Raw genomic sequence first — 17975 nt, forward strand, 5'->3', positions numbered from 1 at the left:
TCTACCGTTTAGTGCAGGTGAGGACACATTTGAGCTGCACGCACTGCAGTCTGAGCTGGAAGCTGTTGAGAAACAGATCCACAACCTTTTATTGAGACAGGCCGAGCTGAGAGACCGGTGTTTGGCTCTTGAAACATCACGTGCCGATGCACACAAATCAGTGTTTAACGTTACTAACCCGCTGACATTAGGTTAGGCATTTTGGACTAACTGTAGCTTGTTTATTGAGGATGCAGGACAACCAGCTAATAAAGCATTACAGTAATCCAGTCTCGAGGTCATGAATGCATGAACAAACTTTTCTGCATCAGAAACTGATAGCATATTACGCAGCTTAGCAATGTTTCTAAGGTGGAAAAAGGCCGTTTTTGTAACATATGAAATATGATTTTCAAAAGACAGGTTGCAATCGAGTATAACACCCAGGTCTGTTACTGTAGAGGATAAAGTAACAGGACATCCTATGATGTTAAAGTTGTATTGTGCGAGGTTTTGTGGGTGGTTTTTTGAACCGATAAGTATTACCTCTGTCTTGTCTGGATTTAATAAAAGAAAATTACGCGTCATCCAATCTTTTATATCTTTAACACACTCTGTCAATTTGGAAAATTGAGCGTTTTCATCCGGCCGTGATGAAATATATATTTGAGTGTCATCAGCATAATGGAAACTAATTCCATGTTTCCTTATAATATTTCCAAGTGGCATCATATATATTGAAAATAACAGAGGGCCTAATACAGATCCCTGCGGCACTCCATAGTTTACTGGAGTTATGATCGATTTTTCTCCATTTAAATAGACAAAATGGTAGCGGTCAGATAGGTATGATTTGAACCAGCTTAGTGCTTGTCCTTGAACACCAGTATAATTTTGTAGTCGATCTAAGAGTATTGTGTGATCTATAGTATCGAACGCAGCACTAAGATCAAGTAAAACTAGTATTGAGATACAGCCTTGGTCAGAAGCTAAAAGTAAATCATTTGTGATTTTAACGAGCGCAGTTTCAGTGCTATGATGCGGTCTGAATCCAGACTGAAACTTTTCATAGATATCATTTTGTTGCAAGAAAGAGCCCAGTTGAGCGGACACCACTTTTTCTAATATTTTAGACATAAATGGAAGATTTGAAATGGGTCTATAATTTGCTAGATTATTATGATCTAATTGTGGTTTCTTAATGAGAGGTTTTATTACTGCCAGTTTAAATGTTCTTGGAACATGACCTAAAGATAAAGACTAGTTAATAATATTGAGGAGAGGCTCTTCCACTACAGGTAACACTTCTTTCAGTAGTTTAGTTGGTATAGGATCTAATAAACATGTTGTTGTTTTAGATGAAGTGATAAGTTTATTTAACTCTTTTTGTTCTATAGTTGTAAAGCACTGTCATTGTTCTTGCGGGGTGATAATTGAAGCTGAATTATAAGGCGCGATTGAAGATTGAACGTTTACAATTGTGGTTCTGATGCTTTCTATTTTCTCAGTGAAGAAGTTCATGAAATCATTACTACTGAACTGTAACGGGATATTTTGTTCGGGTGACGTCTGTTTATTTGTTAGTCTAGCCACGGTGTTAAATAAAAACCTTGGATTGTTTTGGTTGTTTTCTATTAGTTTGCGGAGGTGCTCAGCCCTGGCCGCTTTTAGGGCCTTTTTATAACGTGACAAACTGTCTTTCCACGCGATTCTAAAGACCTCTAAATTAGTTTGTTTCCATTTACGCTCTAAAATAGGGGTTTCTCTCTTTAAAACATGCATAGTATTGTTATACCATGGTGCTTTATTTTTCTCTCTGACCTTTTTTAATTTAATAGGTGCAACCACATCCAATGTTCTAGAGAGAATGGTGCTCATAGTGCTAGTTAGTTCTTCTAGTTCATCTGTTTGTTTGGGTTCAGGCGGCAGCTGAGACAGATTAGATAAGCAATTTGAGAAATTATCTATGGTGGATGGGAGGATTGTTCTGCCTGGTTGATAACACGACGCCGCATGACATATTACAGCAGTACGTAATATGCAAGTTACCATGTAGTGATCAGTGACTTCATCACTTTGTGGAATGATATCTATATCGGTTGGATCGGTTCCATGTGATATAATTAAATCGAGTGTATGATTAAGACGATGTGTTGGTCCGGTGACGTTTTGCTTGACCCCAAATGAATTTAATAAATCTGTAAACGCAGCTCCTAACGCATCATTTGGATTATCTACGTGTATGTTAAAATCTCCAACAATTAATGCTTTATCGACATTGACATTGAGGTCTGAGAGAAAATCTGCAAACTCTTTTAGGAAATCAGCGTAAGGCCCTGGCGATCTATATACGGTAGCCAAGGCTAGAGATAATAGGGATGTTTTTCTAACATCTAAGAGCGTAACATTTAGTACAAGTACTTCAAATGAAATAAACTTTTAGTAACATTTAGAATATCTCTATAAATGGTTGCAACACCTCCGCCACGACCAATCAGACGGGGCTCATGCTTATAACAGTATCCAGGAGGAGTAGACTCATTAAGACCGAAATAATCATTTGGTTTAAGCCAGGTTTCAGTAAGGCAAAGTACATCGAAGCTATTATCTGTGACTATTTCATTTACAATAACTGCCTTAGGTGTGAATGATCTAATGTTTAGAAGACCTAGCTTTAGAAATAGTTTTTGTTTACTAATAGCAACATTTTCTGTTTTAATAACAATTAGATTTTTCCTAGATCCTGCATTAGATTTATTATTCGATCTCACTAAACGAGGAATAGACACGGTTTCTATGCAATGTTCTACACTAGTATTTATATCAGTTGAATTGGTGCAGCAGAGACTATGATTTGGACTTTTGGTTACTGGTCAAAGGGTATTTAACATTTTGGAGATGTTATCTGACAGAAGATCCGCTCCGAATCTGCTTGGGTGTAAGCCATCAGCACGGAAAAGCCTAGGACGCTCCCAAAACAGATTCCAATTATTTACAAAGAGCAGTTTCTGCTCATTGCACCATGACATTAACCATTCATTTAGCGCAAATAATCTGCTGAACTTTTCATGCCCTAGTCGGTACGTGGGAAGCGGTCCTGACACAATGATCGTTGTTTCAGGCAATGTGCTGCGTACCGTATCGATTAGATTCCTGAAGTCTTTCTTCAGAATCTCCGTCTGGCGCAGCCTGATGTCGTTCACTCCCGCGTGCAGGACCACAGTTCCGACGCGCTCGTCACCGTTCAGGATCTCGGGAACGCGAGCAGCGATTTCAGAAACACGAGCACCAGGAAAGCAGTGACTTTGCACCTTACTTTTACCTAACGTAGCGTGTACGTGCCGAACGATGGAATCGCCGATGATCACAGCATCGCGTTCTGTTTCGCGTAGAGGGGAGAAGCGGTTTTGTGTGGATAACTCGAAAACCGGGAGGGTCGGAGAAAGTCTTGGTCTAAACCTGACTCGCGTCTTCCGCTGCGGAACCACCCAGGCTTCGTGGTGGCGTGTTGGAGCCGGAGTGAACGAGACCATGGCTGATTGCGACCGATGCTGAGGAACGCACGGAGTAGACGCGGTCGGAGTCAGCGGGTTAGTAACGTTAAACACTGATTTGTGTGCATCGGCACGTGATGTTTCAAGAGCCAAACACCGGTCTCTCAGCTCGGCCTGTCTCAATAAAAGGTTGTGGATCTGTTTCTCAACAGCTTCCAGCTCAGACTGCAGTGCGTGCAGCTCAAATGTGTCCTCACCTGCACTAAACGGTAGACTACTTACATCTGATATATTCGCCATTTTAACAGATGGACAGTGAGTTAGCAACGAAGCTACCAGTGATGCTATCAATATTAATACTAATTTATGACTGAAGTCTTGGATATAATCTTGGATATAAAATGTTTGTTTGTAAGTGAGTGTGGAGAAGACGCGTTCAGCCGTGATCCACGGACGTAACCTTTAAGAGTATGCAGCGTTGGATCACTAATAGGCTTGAGACGCGTCTGCTCAACAGTCCGCGTTGTAACTATGAGGTTTGAGCAGTAGTGCTTCTCAGTGAGGAAAAGTAGAAAATGTTCGTTGTAAGCGAGTTTAAAGAGAAAAATCAAGAATTATAAATCAAATCGATAGAGCTCCAAAAACAACAACGCATTCAGACGCAACGCATGATAATAACAGGACAAGACATTACTCACCGTGTTTGTTGAGTGTTTCTTACTCACCTGAGCTTTTATGAACTCAAAGGCGCGAGCGCGCGAGAGAAAATAAATAAATAAAAATAGCTGAGCGCACGGGTGGCGCGTTAACAGGCTAGCGAATTACTAGCGTGTTGTGCTAGTAGTAACGGAAGCTAACGATGTCAGGGTTGGGTAAGCTGTATTTAGTAGTAATATAAACAACTAGAAATTGTAGTAAATGATGGTTCAAAACAAGGAAATACGAGGCTAAGACGGAGCTTACAGCACCGAAGCAAACACACTCACAGCAGGCAGCGAGGCAGACAGGAGCAATCGAAAATCGAAAAAAGTCCGAACAAACTGTGTGGTGAGCTATGGTTTCAGCCATTCATTGAAGCTCGCCGTTCTCACCGGGTTTTTTCAAAATGTCTGAGGGTCGCAAGAGAAGTGTCTACGAATTGTATGACAAGAAGAGAAAGGCCTCTGAAGAAAGAAACAAGACCAGTGTTTTTGGGAGAATATTACACACGCTGGCGTGAGCTAAAAGCTAAAAGCACAGGTTGGGCTTCCCACTGATGCCTCAGTCGCGAAGTTTCTACTCGACAGGTAACGTTTGGCATGCTATTTGGAGAAATCCATTTAAAATCACTGCTAGTAAAAGTTAATGTAAGCTATGATTAGCGATGCTAGCGATTAACCCTCTGAGGTCGACAAACGCGCGGGCGCGTTTTGATGGATTTTCTCCACATTGTAGCACTATAAACTTAAATTACTCCGTCATTTATGGTCATACAGAAAAAAGAAATATAAAAAAAGAATCTGTGATATTTCTCCTTTTGTATGTGTCCACTGACAATCAAATCAAAACATTGTGCTTTTGTAAAATAAAGAAAATAAACAGGGTGTGCGTTCTGCCTCTCCGTCGCGGTGAACTTTTTTTTCTTGAGCACGTCTATAAACTGAAACAAAACTCAGCGAATACTTGTCACACATTTTTGAGCCATACCTTTATAAACATTTAAGTGTGTACTTTTAAATGATCGGATTCAAAACGAAAACAAATATTCTCTGTTTAAGTCATTTGTATAAAACCAACAAGATGTCCAGCTTCTCAAACGCTTGCTCATTACAGTTAATTTGGCCACGCCCACTCGCGCAAAAGATATTCACATGCAAATCTCCACATGGGACGCGAACGCCCTCGTTACCTCAAACACAAAACACCAAAACACTTCACAAGTCTCTGCTTTTCGTCGAGTTTGGAAGACACGTCTGAGCTTACATTGAATTTACCTCAGAAGAAGAAGAACGCGATTTGAAGACAAGAAAGATGTAAGGTAAGAAATTCTTACTTATTAGTTTATAGTATTGTTGCATAAACTTCACATTGCAGTTGAACTGTTGCTAGATATATGGTGAATATTATACTATTTAGACCCGTGTTTCCTGTTAAATACTGTTTGTGGATATCTGCTCAAACATAGATATGTATAACCATAATGTATCATATTTTGGAGCGCTGTGGGTTTGAGTATCATATTTTGGAGCGCTGTGGGTTTGAATGTATCATATTTTGGAGCGCGCTGTGGGTTTGAATGTATCATATTTTGGAGCGCGATCACGTTTGAAAGGAAAAATGCACCAAACATTAGGCTTTATGTTTTTACTATTATCTCATTTCATATCATCATATCGAATGGAAACATTTGAAGTAACATAAGATAATCAATATATTTTTTCTCTAGCATTGTTACTGAAATCTTTTGGAAGATTTATAGGCTGCTATTATATAGGTTATTGTTATAATTATTTTATGCAGTACTGCACATAGCTTATGCCTACAAGGCACAACAAACATTCTGTTCATTATATTATATATTGTTGGAAACATTTGTGTGTGTGTGTGTGTGTGTATTCTGTGAATTTTAAAAAGCAATTTTAACCAGAAAAATTTAAAATGTATTCCCAAAATCGTGCAGGCCTAGTTTCTCTTGATACCAGTATGTTCACTTTTTTTTTTTTTTCAGGGACCAGATGCAACTGAGTCCTGCTGACTTCAACATTCACATGTGTCTCTGTACATGAACATGGTAAAGTGAAAATCAAACACCTTGGAAATGGTATGTACAATGTTTTTAGGAATGGCACAAAGGTCTCTGTCTTTGGATCATTGTTTTCAATATGCTCTTTTGTCATTTGTTGTGTATTTTTGGATTATGTTGTGTTGTAAATAAATCCAAACAATCTGTAAGCCATTCTTTTTTAAATCTCCTCATTCTTTGTGCAAGGTTGCTCTGAATGACAGGGCCTGATCGCTCCTAATAGGGCAGTTAGGGGAGTGTCTTTGTCTTTCTCAGGTGTTGAAGGCTTACATATTCATGAGATGATCACGCCTCTTCGCATATGGCTTTGTCACACAAAACACGTCTTAGAAATTTAAAATCAATATATTGTCTTATCTGAATGAGCAGTCAGGGTGATTTTCACATAGTTTTGGAGCAAATATTCTAGGCTACGTGATACAATTTTCAAAAGTCTTGTGAAGAAATAATCAGTATGGGTTTCATGGCCTTATTTCAGTGACAATTTTTTTTGGTATTTTCACAAACCACGCATAAATGTCATTATCTCAAAACTACAAACTTTTACATACATGCTGCTGATATATTATTGTAGCAGAGTTTGTGCTAAATACAGTGTAATCAGACTTTAGCCATGACAATGTCACAAGTAACAGAAATAAGCACAAATGTCAGAGCATGTCAGAACACCTCCAGGGCCAGAAAACAGCTCAGACCTCAGAGGGTTAATAGGCGTTCCCTCTCGGGAGCAGGCAGAGTGTTGCGCATGTGCATTTTTTCAAAAAGTGGAGAGGGCGGTTCTTTCCTAAAATTCGGGAAAATCCTCCGCTATACCTTTAAAACACTTCATTTCAATCGTATATTTGTTCAGTAAGCTGTCATTTTTTTTTCTTTTTTAATTACTGAGGGCCCTATTTTAACAATCTGAAACGCAAGTATCAAATGCAAAACGCAAGTATCTTTGTGGGCGGGTCTCGACGCAAATCTAAAATGGGTTGGTCTGAAGTAGCTTCATTACTCATAGGTGTGGTTTGGGCATAACGTGAAATAAACCAATCAGAGCGACATCCCACATTCCCTTTAAGAGCAGGCGCGCTTGTTCCATGGCGGATGGCTATTATAACGGCGGATTTCCCAGACGCATGCCAGGAGCGGTTCACAGCCGATGAGACCGACGTTCTCGTCAGGGCCGTAAAAGACAGAGAAGTGACATTGGGGATGGAGAAACACACCCAAATTAGCCTCGGTTAAACAGGCGTATGATAATTTGGGTAAATGTGTAAGCTAGATTTATGCCTATTTTTTCACATCTTCATGGACACAACAGTGATTTCCCTCGTGTGCAGAGCCGGATTAACGCAAAGGCAAACTAGGCACGTGCCTAGGGCCCGATTGGCGGGATGGGGCCCAGACAGAGGGACAAAAAAAAAAAAAAAAAAAAAATGTACAAATGTCCTATCTACAATTTATTTCAATATTTATTAATTAACTAAAAATAGTGACGATGTTTATCTTAACCATAGACTGTTACATTACTGCAGTTAAACCAATTAATGTGTCCGTTACAAAGCGGGTGCCGGCTTCTGAAAGTATGTGTAACGAACATCCATCAGGTGCTGCGAGGCAAAAGCCTAATAAGCACACAAAGAAGCACAGCTCATAATGCAGGTGTGTGAGTTGTCGTCATCTATTTTGGAGTGATTGCAATGTATTCTAAATATAAACTTGTACTGTAGATCAGCGTCATTTCTGGAAAAATCATTCACCGCTTTATTACGAGTTTAAAAGAGCGCGAGCGTCATTAACGTGCCCAGACGCGACGCTTTGAATTTGCGCGTACAATGAATAACATCGCGTCGGGAGCTGACTTGTAAAAAAGCTACAAAATTAAAAGACAAGACGTCTGTATTCTAAGTTAAAAAGCCAACACACTCACTACAACATTTTTAAATGTTTCAAATAAAGGATCTCATATCTATGGGTCTATCTTCTAAATTCTGCTGATGATTAGATTATACCCTGACATTACGCCAATAATATCAGTTTATATATTTTTTTCTGCTCAGTAGCGATCGTGTCTTTCTCTTCCACTTGATTTGTGTATAGCATATTTAAGGTAGCAATGCAATATAAAAGCACTTATGCTCATCTACTGAAGTGGGATTCTGGAACTGTGAATAAATTGAATAAAACAGCAAAATAACAACAACAACAACAATAACATCTTCATTAAACAAAAAAGAGATTACCTTAGATAAAGTTTGATTAATATGTACATACAGTACCGGTAAAAGTCTGGACCCATTACTATTTTTAATGTTTTTGAAAGAAGTTTATTATTATGCTCTACAAGCCTGCATTTATTTGATCAAAAATACAGAAAAAAACAGGAATATTCAGCAAGGATGTGTTAAATATATAAAAAGTGATAGTGAAGACTTTTTTAAAACAACTTTTTAATAATAAAAAATCCTGAAAAAAAGTATCACAGGTTATAAAATAAATATTAAAGGAGAAGTTCACTTTTAAAATGAAAATTCTGTCATCATATACTCACCCTCATGTTGTTTCAAACCTGTATACATTTCTTTCTTCTGCTGAACACAAAGGAAGATATTTAGAAGAATGTCAGTAACCAGACAGTTTTTGGGTCCCATTGACTTCCATAGTATATTTTTTTCCTACTATGGAAGTCAATGGGACCCAAAAACTGTCTGGTTACTGACATTCTTCTAAATATCTTCCTTTGTGTTCAGCAGAAGAAAGAAATTCATACAGGTCTGAAACAACATGAGGGTGAGTATATGATGACAGAATTTTCATTTTAAAAGTGAATTTTAAAAGTGGTGCTTCTCCTTTAAGCACCATTTCTAACATTTGATAATAAATCAGAATATTATAAAGTTTTCTGAAGGATCACGTGACACTAAATTCAGCTTTGCATCACAGAAATATAAAGTATAGTAAAATAGAAAACCATTATTTTAAATTTTAATAATATTTCACTATATTATTTTTCTGTATTTTTGATCAAATAAATCCAGGCTTGATGAGCATAAGAGACTTCTTTCAAAAACATTAAAAATAGTAATGTGTCCAAACTTATGTACAGTGTAAGTAAAAATATACTGCTTTTAAAATTAAATGTTGTATAAATAAAAAGGTTAGGAATCATATTTGCTTCAAGTGTTTTTTTATTGGGGGTGGGGGGCCTCCAACATGAATTTTGCCTAGGGCCTCCTAATGTCTAGAACCGGCCCTGCTCGTGTGTTAATATTTTTTCTTGTAATAATGTAGCCTATGATTTGCAAAAATGAAAACGGCTGCTTCTGTGTAGATGAGATAAGCAAAGTGTGTGTGCATTGTGCACACGCTACATTGATTATGGCCAAGCATGCGCCCTCAAAATAGCATATGAATAACATGCGCCACTGACTTTAGACTAGGTTTCTCCTGGTCTGTGGCGGAATTGTTTTCTAAACCTGCAAAATAGCTCCAGGGAACGTTTGCGCCAGAACACGCCTCCTCTTTTCGCTGCGCCGCCCCCGGGAGCGCAAGTTCATTCCCTAATTTACCGACGTGCGTCTGTGGAGGGAAGAGTCCGCTGTGCGCGGGTGCTAAATAGGAATGATACATGCGTCGGTGTACAAAGTCAATTGCGCTGGGTGCAAGATAGGGCCCTGAGTGTTTACTTGTCTTTAATAATGTGCTTGAAATTTATATTAGTTAGGTTAGGTGTTTTGTTCATGATATTCAGCTACAATTAAATGTTTTGCAATAAGACTAAATGTGAATGATCTAAGTTTTTTTTTTTTTTTTTTTTTCTTATTAGAATCGAAATAAGGAATCGATAAGCAGAATCAAAATCGGAATCAGAATTGTTCAAATTCAAACGATACCAAACCTTAGTCATGACTTTACTTGAGGGGGCACATCATAATTCATTCACTGTTAACTACTAACTAAATTTAGCTCATGATTTATTATAAGCTTACTATTTGGTGTAAAAAAAAAATTCACATGTAAAAATAAATCTGCATTGTTTATCCTTTTGATCTTTAATTAAAAAAAAATGCAAAAATCTATAGGGTTCAGGTCAGGGAACTGGGACGGCCATGGCAGAAGGTTCATTTTGTGCTCAGTGGCACATTTTTGTGTTGATTTTTATGTTTGTTTTGGATCGTTGTCCTGATAGAAGATCCAAACACGGCCCATTATACGATTTCTAGCAGAGGCAGATTTTTTATCTACTAGCCCTGGCCCATATTCCACCCTCCTAATAATCCCCTTACATTGAATTGGCTCTATCACTCTCTCTCCTCTCCACCTATAGCTGGTGTGTGGTGAGCGCACTGGCGCTGTTGTTCTTTGGCTGCCGTCGCATCATCCAAGTGGATGCTGCACACTGGTGGTGGTTGAGGAGAGATCCCCTGACATGATAGTAAAGCGCTTTGGGTGTACAGTAGTACATATAAAGCGCTATATAAATGCCTTATTCATTCATTCATACCAAACCTACTAACCCTCACTTTAAACCATCATCGAGTATTTGTATTATCTTCCAATCGCAATCTAAAGTGGTGTTTAGTCATATAATGATGTTGAAATATGTTATATTTCGCATTTTATATGCAGCTAATCGCTACACCTGCTTAGCATGTATACTGAAAACATTCTTTATTCATATGAAAATACCCCAAATCACACGAAAATCGCACACAAACCACATATAATCGAAATTGTGCATTTATTAGCTTGTGTCAGGTGCAGAAATATTTCTTTAGCTTTGATTTTCACGGAGCAGAGGGCGAGGAAGTGTACAGGACAGCGTCATGCAGAAGGGCAGGATTATGGTCACGTTGAATCACGTGATATGATTGACAGCTGTACAGCGAATGAGGAAGAGGAAGAGGAGAGACAGAGCTAGATGTGTTCGCTGTGATAGCTCTTCAGATCGCAAAATATTATTCTGTATATAAACATTTGATGATAAATCATTATTTCTCCAAATATGCGCACCATTAGACTAAGAGCTGTGACGGATGCTGTATATTGCATGTTTGTGAACACAAATAAACCGGAGAAGACGTGACTGACTGCATATGAGTGATGATATTACAGATGAATTATTTTGCACTGTTGACATAAATTAAGAAATTATTGTCACTGCAAACCAGTTTTATCATAAACAGTGGTCAAATATCGAAGCTGGAGTCTTAAATCATTCTAATGATGCTCAGTTTGTCCAGATCAAATGTGTGATGTTTTAACGGGTAGTGAATGTTGAACAACAATAATCTGGGGCCGTCTGCGATCTTAAGGGGTTAAACATTAACATTTCGCAGATTCTGCAAGATTTATTTAAACTAATCACCTATCAACTGTGTATGTTTCACTTTCTTCTTTTCATCTCACAACTATTCTCTATTCTTATAACATTTCTTATATGACTTCTTCCCCAGGTTTTACAGACAAGGCTTAAGCCATCTGAACACCAGAAGGTGTCTCACGCAGACACGCCAAATATACCCCTCCGCTGAAGTACGATAAAACACATCATTCCTATGGGCATCATCGCTGTAGCTGAATAAACAGAAGATTGAAACGCTTTGATTAAACATGACTAATAAACACACGACTGCCTTATTCTGTCTAAGAAGCCACATCATCTCACAGAAGGATGCTCAACTGTCGTTATAAAGTGAGTTTGGAGTAAAAGCATGTTATTAAATGTTGTCTTTTGTTGGAAAAGAGGTACATAAATGCTTCTCATGTTTGGAAAGATGTTTGACGCGTGTTGCTTTTTCAAATGCACGTTATAAGTGAGTATAAGCGCATAAAAAATAATTGCAGCCTTCGTGATTTCAAAATCGCAATAAGCCAACTTTAAGTGCGATTTCATGTAAATTGTGATTAATCGTGCAGCCCTATGGTAAATATGTATAACATGTCATTTTATTTGTCTCTTGTCATTATCACCAGGAGGAAAAGACGAGTCTCCAGAACCCAGTGGTGTGTCTGTGAAGTGTAATAGATCCATGAATCGACCCGTTTCATTCAGTGATTCCATGTCCTCTGACCCTTTGTTAGTATAAACATGTAGTAGCTACTTTACTGTACTGCATTTCATATGAATAAAAATGTCAGAAACTCAATCTCATTGAGTTTTTTCATATCATAATATCATTGTCTTTTTGACAGAACCTTTCCGACATGCACTGTATCCCTGCAGACTGGAGACTTGCAGAAATCAGTGGATGATGTCATTCAGAGAGCCAAAGACCAACTCAAAACCAACATGAAGAACAAGTATGATAACTTAGTTGAGGGAACCAAAGTCCAAGAGAATGAAACCCTTCTTAACAGGATCTACACACAGCTGTACATCATAGAGGGAGAGAGTGAAGGAGTGAATGAAGAACATGAGGTTTTACTGATGGAGAAAACGGCCAGAACACAACACTCACAAGACACTCCAATCTACTGTAATGACATATTTGAAGTCTCACCTGAACCAGGATGCAAGGAGAAAGACCAAATCAAGACTGTCCTTACTAAAGGCATCGCTGGAATCGGGAAAACCGTCTCTGTGCAGAAGTTCATTCTGGACTGGGCCGAGGGAAAAGCCAATCAGGATGTAGATTTCATGTTTGTGCTTCCATTTCGAGAGCTGAACTTGATCAGAGATCATCAGTACAGTCTTCACAGACTTCTGCTGGACTTTCATCCTGAACTTCAAGATCTGGACTCAAAGATTTATGAGGAGTGTAAAGTTGTGTTCATCTTTGATGGTCTGGATGAAAGCAGAATCCCACTGATGTTTTCAGATGCTCAGGAAGTTTCTGATGTGACTGAGACTTCATCAGTGGGTGTGTTGATGTCAAAGCTCATAAAAGGAGATCTGCTTCCCTCGGCTCTCATCTGGATCACCTCCAGACCAGCAGCAGCCAATCAGATCCCCTCCAAATACATCAACCGTCTGACAGCGATTCAGGGATTCAATGAGCCTCAGAGAGAGGAATATTTCAGGAAGAGAATCAGTAACGAGCATCAAGCCAGTAGAATTATCTCACATATCAGAAGAGCAAGAAGCCTCCACATCATGTGTCACATACCCGTCTTCTGCTGGATCTCCTCCACTGTGCTTCAAAAGCTCCTGAAAGAAGATATGAGTGCAGAAATCCCTCAAACTCTGACTGAAATGTACATCCACTTCCTGCTGATTCAGATCAACACAAGGAATCAGAAGTATGAAGAGAGAGATCCAGAGAAACTCCTGCAGTCCAACAGAGAAGTGATTGTGAAACTTGCTGAAGTGGCTTTCAAACAGCTGATGAAGGGCAATGTGATGTTCTATGAGGAGGACCTGAGAGAGAGCGGGATAGACGTCACTGACGCCTCAGTGTATTCTGGGATTTGCACTGAGATCTTTAAGGAGGAATCTGTGATTCATCAGAGGAAAGTCTACAGCTTCATTCATTTGAGCGTTCAGGAGTTCCTTGCAGCTTTCTATGTTTTTTATTACAATTTGTACACTATTATGGAGACACTAACCTTTTTTGCACTGCATAATTTGCTCAAAGGAGCAGTAGATGCAGCCATTAAAAGTGAAAACGGACAGCTGGATCTGTTCTTGCGGTTCCTGCTGGGTGTCTCACTGGAGTCCAATCAGATACTCTTACAGGATCTACTGACACACACAGTTAAAAGCTCAGAGAGCATCAGAGAAACCACACAGTACATTCAAGAGAAGATCAAAGATGGACATGGACTCCCCACTGAAAGATCCATCAATCTGTTCCTCTGTCTGCTGGAAATGAAAGATCAGACTCTATCCAGAGAGATTCAGGAGTTTGTGAAATCAGACAAACACTCAGAGAATAAACTCTCTCCTGCTCACTGCTCAACAATCGCCTACATGCTTCAGATGTCAGAGGGGGTGCTGGATGAGCTGAACCTCAAGAAATACAACACATCAGATGAGGGTAGAAGAAGACTGATACCAGCTGTGATCAACTGCCACAAAGTTTTGTGAGTTTGTGCTCAGTTAAGAGACAAAAGTTTTTATATATATGGCTGTCAGTAGATACATTTTTTTAAATCACAATTACTCACACCCTCTTTGTGCGATTAATAAATAATCATAGACCATTTATCTTGTTTAACAAGTTCATTTTGTCATAATTTGCTATGTCTAGCAAAGTAAACTATCAGATTTAATGGTGATTCTCATCAAAACTTCACTAGCAAGCTAAATTACTAAATAAATAATACATTTTCAATATGAAAGACTATACATGAATCCATCTTGTATGCTTGTATACATACTAAGTTCTATAATTTATATTTTACAGCAACAGTTGTTTGTTTGTTTTTAAAGACCATAACTGACTTATTAGCCTGTTGAAGATGCCATGAAACTCTGTTGTGCTCTGCTCTGTTTCAGTCTTGCTGAATGGAATCTGACTCATCAGTCCTGTGAAATTGTGTCATCAGCTCTACAATCCTCAAACTGTGCCCTGAGAGAGCTGGACATGAGTAACAATGACCTGCAGGATTCAGGTGTGAAGCTACTCTCAGACGGACTGAAGAGTCCAAACTGTCAGCTAGAGATACTGAGGTATGCAACATTTGATCTTCTAAATCTTGGATCTTTGTAATCCAAGATTTTAATGTTTAGTGCTAATAGTGATTTTAGGGATCCAAGCACAGAAATGGTAAAACTAGATAAAAAAAAAAAAAGTCACGACAGACTTTGATGTTGGCTTGAGAAGGCCTGACCAGAAAGTTTGAAGTAGTTTTAAAATATCAAAGTTTGCCTATACAGTCTGGTCCATCAGAAAAACTGATAGATAGATAGATGAGCATTCCAATGTTACCCAGATGGTGTTCTGAAGTAAAGTGCATATCCGTGCACACTCTAACAGCTAAAGTCCTCATTATACTTCTGCGTCGGACTTACGCCGGAGCCTATACGCCGTAGGCAACGTGTTGGTTTTAATTTATACTTCTGCGTTGTTGTCCGCGTTGACGCGCACCTAGGGAGCATGTGAAACCCCGAGGGAGGGGTTCTGGCAGACCAATCACAGCGCTTGCGTCCGCGTAGAATTGACGTGTTGTTACATTTTTGGAGAGGTGCACGTCAGGGTACGCCGAAGGATACGCGCGCTACACACAGCCTACGACGTAGCTACGGCGGCAGTTCGACGCAGAAGTATAAATAGGCCTTAATACTGCTCACAACCCATTGTGCAATAGGCCTATGCATTTGTTAGGAAAAACTGTATGATTTCCAACATTATTGGGTAATTATAGTAAATAATAATAAGAATAAAGATAAGCATATGTGTATCAGACAATGAGAATATTTTATACAAAACGAAACCATCAACACAGTCCAGCATCAGACAACAACAGCACAGCATAATGTTGACACCAAACGGGTGTCAACGCCTGATAAGGCAGAAAATTATCCCAGACTTTCCAACATCGTACTGGTTCTATCACCTGCAGAGGTGTAATAATCTTCGGAAACACTACCATTTCTCTGTTCACGCTCCATTTCATGTGCCAGTGAATTTAACGCTTGTATCAGCTCTGCCGCCGCCGTGTTTCATTCCAGCACCTCAAAACACGTAACACATAGCCTACGTTTACCTGTTGCCGAGCCCTGCCTTCACGCAGTGATTGACAGGGCGGGAGGGAGCAGGGACGTGATTGGCTCAGAATGCATTTTTAATTTGCACATTGAATTAACATTTAAATTTTAATTTTGCTACAGTTTTTGCTTAGAAATATCTAATAATTTCTGTTATACATTTTCATTTTCATTTTGCAACTTATAAAGTGTTAAAATATGTATTCAATTTACATATTAAAACTAGTGTATGAAATGCCAAATGTAAATTACATAATTGATTTTTCATTTTGCACCAACATTGCACAAATGCAATGGAAAATGTCAATTTAAATACAGAAATGCATTGCCATTTTACATATTGCATTGTCATTTTGCATATTAGATTTCAAATTGAATATTGCTACCCATATGCTTCCATACTGGACAAGCTACAATAAAATGAAACCTATACCGGGGCTATTTTTTTAATGTGATTGTAAAGGTCTTGTCTATGTGATATGGTTTTGTAAGTGTGAATGAACTTATTGTAATAAATGACAAATTTTGGATTTTGTCTGACAATAAAGTTATGCCATATCTTATCATCAGCAAATCTGATGATTGTGTTAGTAGGATAAACAGGGGAGCAGTCATGGGTAATGGAGGAGTAGAGAAGTGGGCTGAGGACACAACCCTGTGGTGTGCCAGTGTTCAGGGTGAGAGTGGATGATGTGTAATCTCCCTTCCTGACGTTCTGGGATCTGTTGCTCAGGAAGACTAAAACCCATGCGAGTTTTGGAAGCAGTTTGTGTGGGATAACTGTATTAAAAGCAGAACTGAAATCCACAAACAGCTTTCTTGCATAGGTGTTTTCCTGGTCCAGGTGTGTAAGGGCAATGTGGAGAGCTATGATGACAGGATACGAATATTGAAAACAGTGATAGATGGGTTTCTAAACCTTTACGCTTAGGAGAAAACTTTGAGGGGACCAAGCGAAATGTATTTCTGCTCAGCTGGATATCAACAACACGGCATTTGCTAATAACTTTTCACTACCGTCTACTTTCTATGTATAACAGTTCTATCTAATAACACATTAGACAGGACTGTTAGACAGATCGTAAACTAAGGAACATGGAGAATGCGATGACTGTGTGGCTCTGGCTGGCATTCTCAGTTCCGTCAAAATAAAGGTCTACCGCGCAATCAAAATAAATGTCTCAACAACAACGTTACTTCAGAGTTACTTACATTACTTCAGAGTTCCTACTGGCGGTGCGAATGTAACCAGGAAAACGTCCCTAGGGGAACCATTAGTTCTCGGGGATCCACCCTGGTGGCTAGTTCCTAGAACTAAAGCGGCGTTTCCACCTCAGGAACTTTCCCCAGGAACTAGTGACTTTGGGGTGGTACTCCGTGTGTTTACACCGCAGAAACCAGGGTCTAAATGAAGTTCCGGGTAAATATCCCCCATTCCCGCTTGCGATGTAGTACTTTTTCAAAGTTCAGGAACTTTCAGGGGTGGGACTTGGGCATTGAACATGCTGATTGGTTGAGTCTATGCCGCATTTTGATTGGTTGACTCCACGCAACATTTTATTTTAACCACCATCTGTTACGGTGCGTGTAGTAACAGTTGTTTGCTGTTCGAATAAACAATGGAGTTTAAAAAATACGACCAATGAACCGACGACGAGGTTCAGGCTTTATTAAGCTTAAATTCAGAGGATGAAACCCAGCAGGAACTGTACAGTAGCATGCAGTCCTACGTCACCGGACTATTTGCCTAATCTTCACGGTACTAGATTTACGGTACTTAAATTGCATTTCGGTGGAAACGCGGCTTAAGTTCCTAGAACTACCCGGTGCAAAAGCCCCTATTGACTTAGGTCAGATCCTAATGGTGGATCTGACCTGATGTTGGGCAAGCTGAATAGGTTCGTCCTTCTCTGGTAGAGCAGGATGAATGCTGGCCTCTCTTGTTACAGCGGTCAAAACGAGAAAATAAAAGATTCAGAGTGTCTGGCAGTGTTGACATGCCAGACACTTATGACATGGTATGACAGTGAGGTAAGATGGCAGCATGTCTAGACGCAGCAGGGCCGCACTCTCAAGTTTTGGC

The 17975-nt window shown here is 39.2% G+C and overlaps 1 protein-coding gene across 2 annotated transcripts in view; it reads left to right on the forward strand.

Moving 5' to 3' along the window:
* LOC309490463 (NLR family CARD domain-containing protein 3-like) overlaps window positions 1–17975 on the forward strand; it is a 34051-nt gene that overhangs the window by 7243 nt on the left and 8833 nt on the right. For both annotated transcript variants that reach the window (XM_082159649.1, XM_082159650.1), the window contains 4 exons: window positions 11697–11935; window positions 12217–12319; window positions 12436–14265; window positions 14681–14854. In XM_082159649.1, the coding sequence (XP_082015775.1) occupies window positions 12273–12319; window positions 12436–14265; window positions 14681–14854 (2051 nt within the window). In that variant the 5' untranslated portion in view covers window positions 11697–11935; window positions 12217–12272. The remainder of the gene's footprint in view (window positions 1–11696; window positions 11936–12216; window positions 12320–12435; window positions 14266–14680; window positions 14855–17975) is intronic.

The sequence above is a fragment of the Leuciscus leuciscus genome (assembly GCF_965113295.1).
Source record: "Leuciscus leuciscus genome assembly, chromosome: 25".
Lineage (NCBI taxonomy): Eukaryota > Metazoa > Chordata > Actinopteri > Cypriniformes > Leuciscidae > Leuciscus > Leuciscus leuciscus.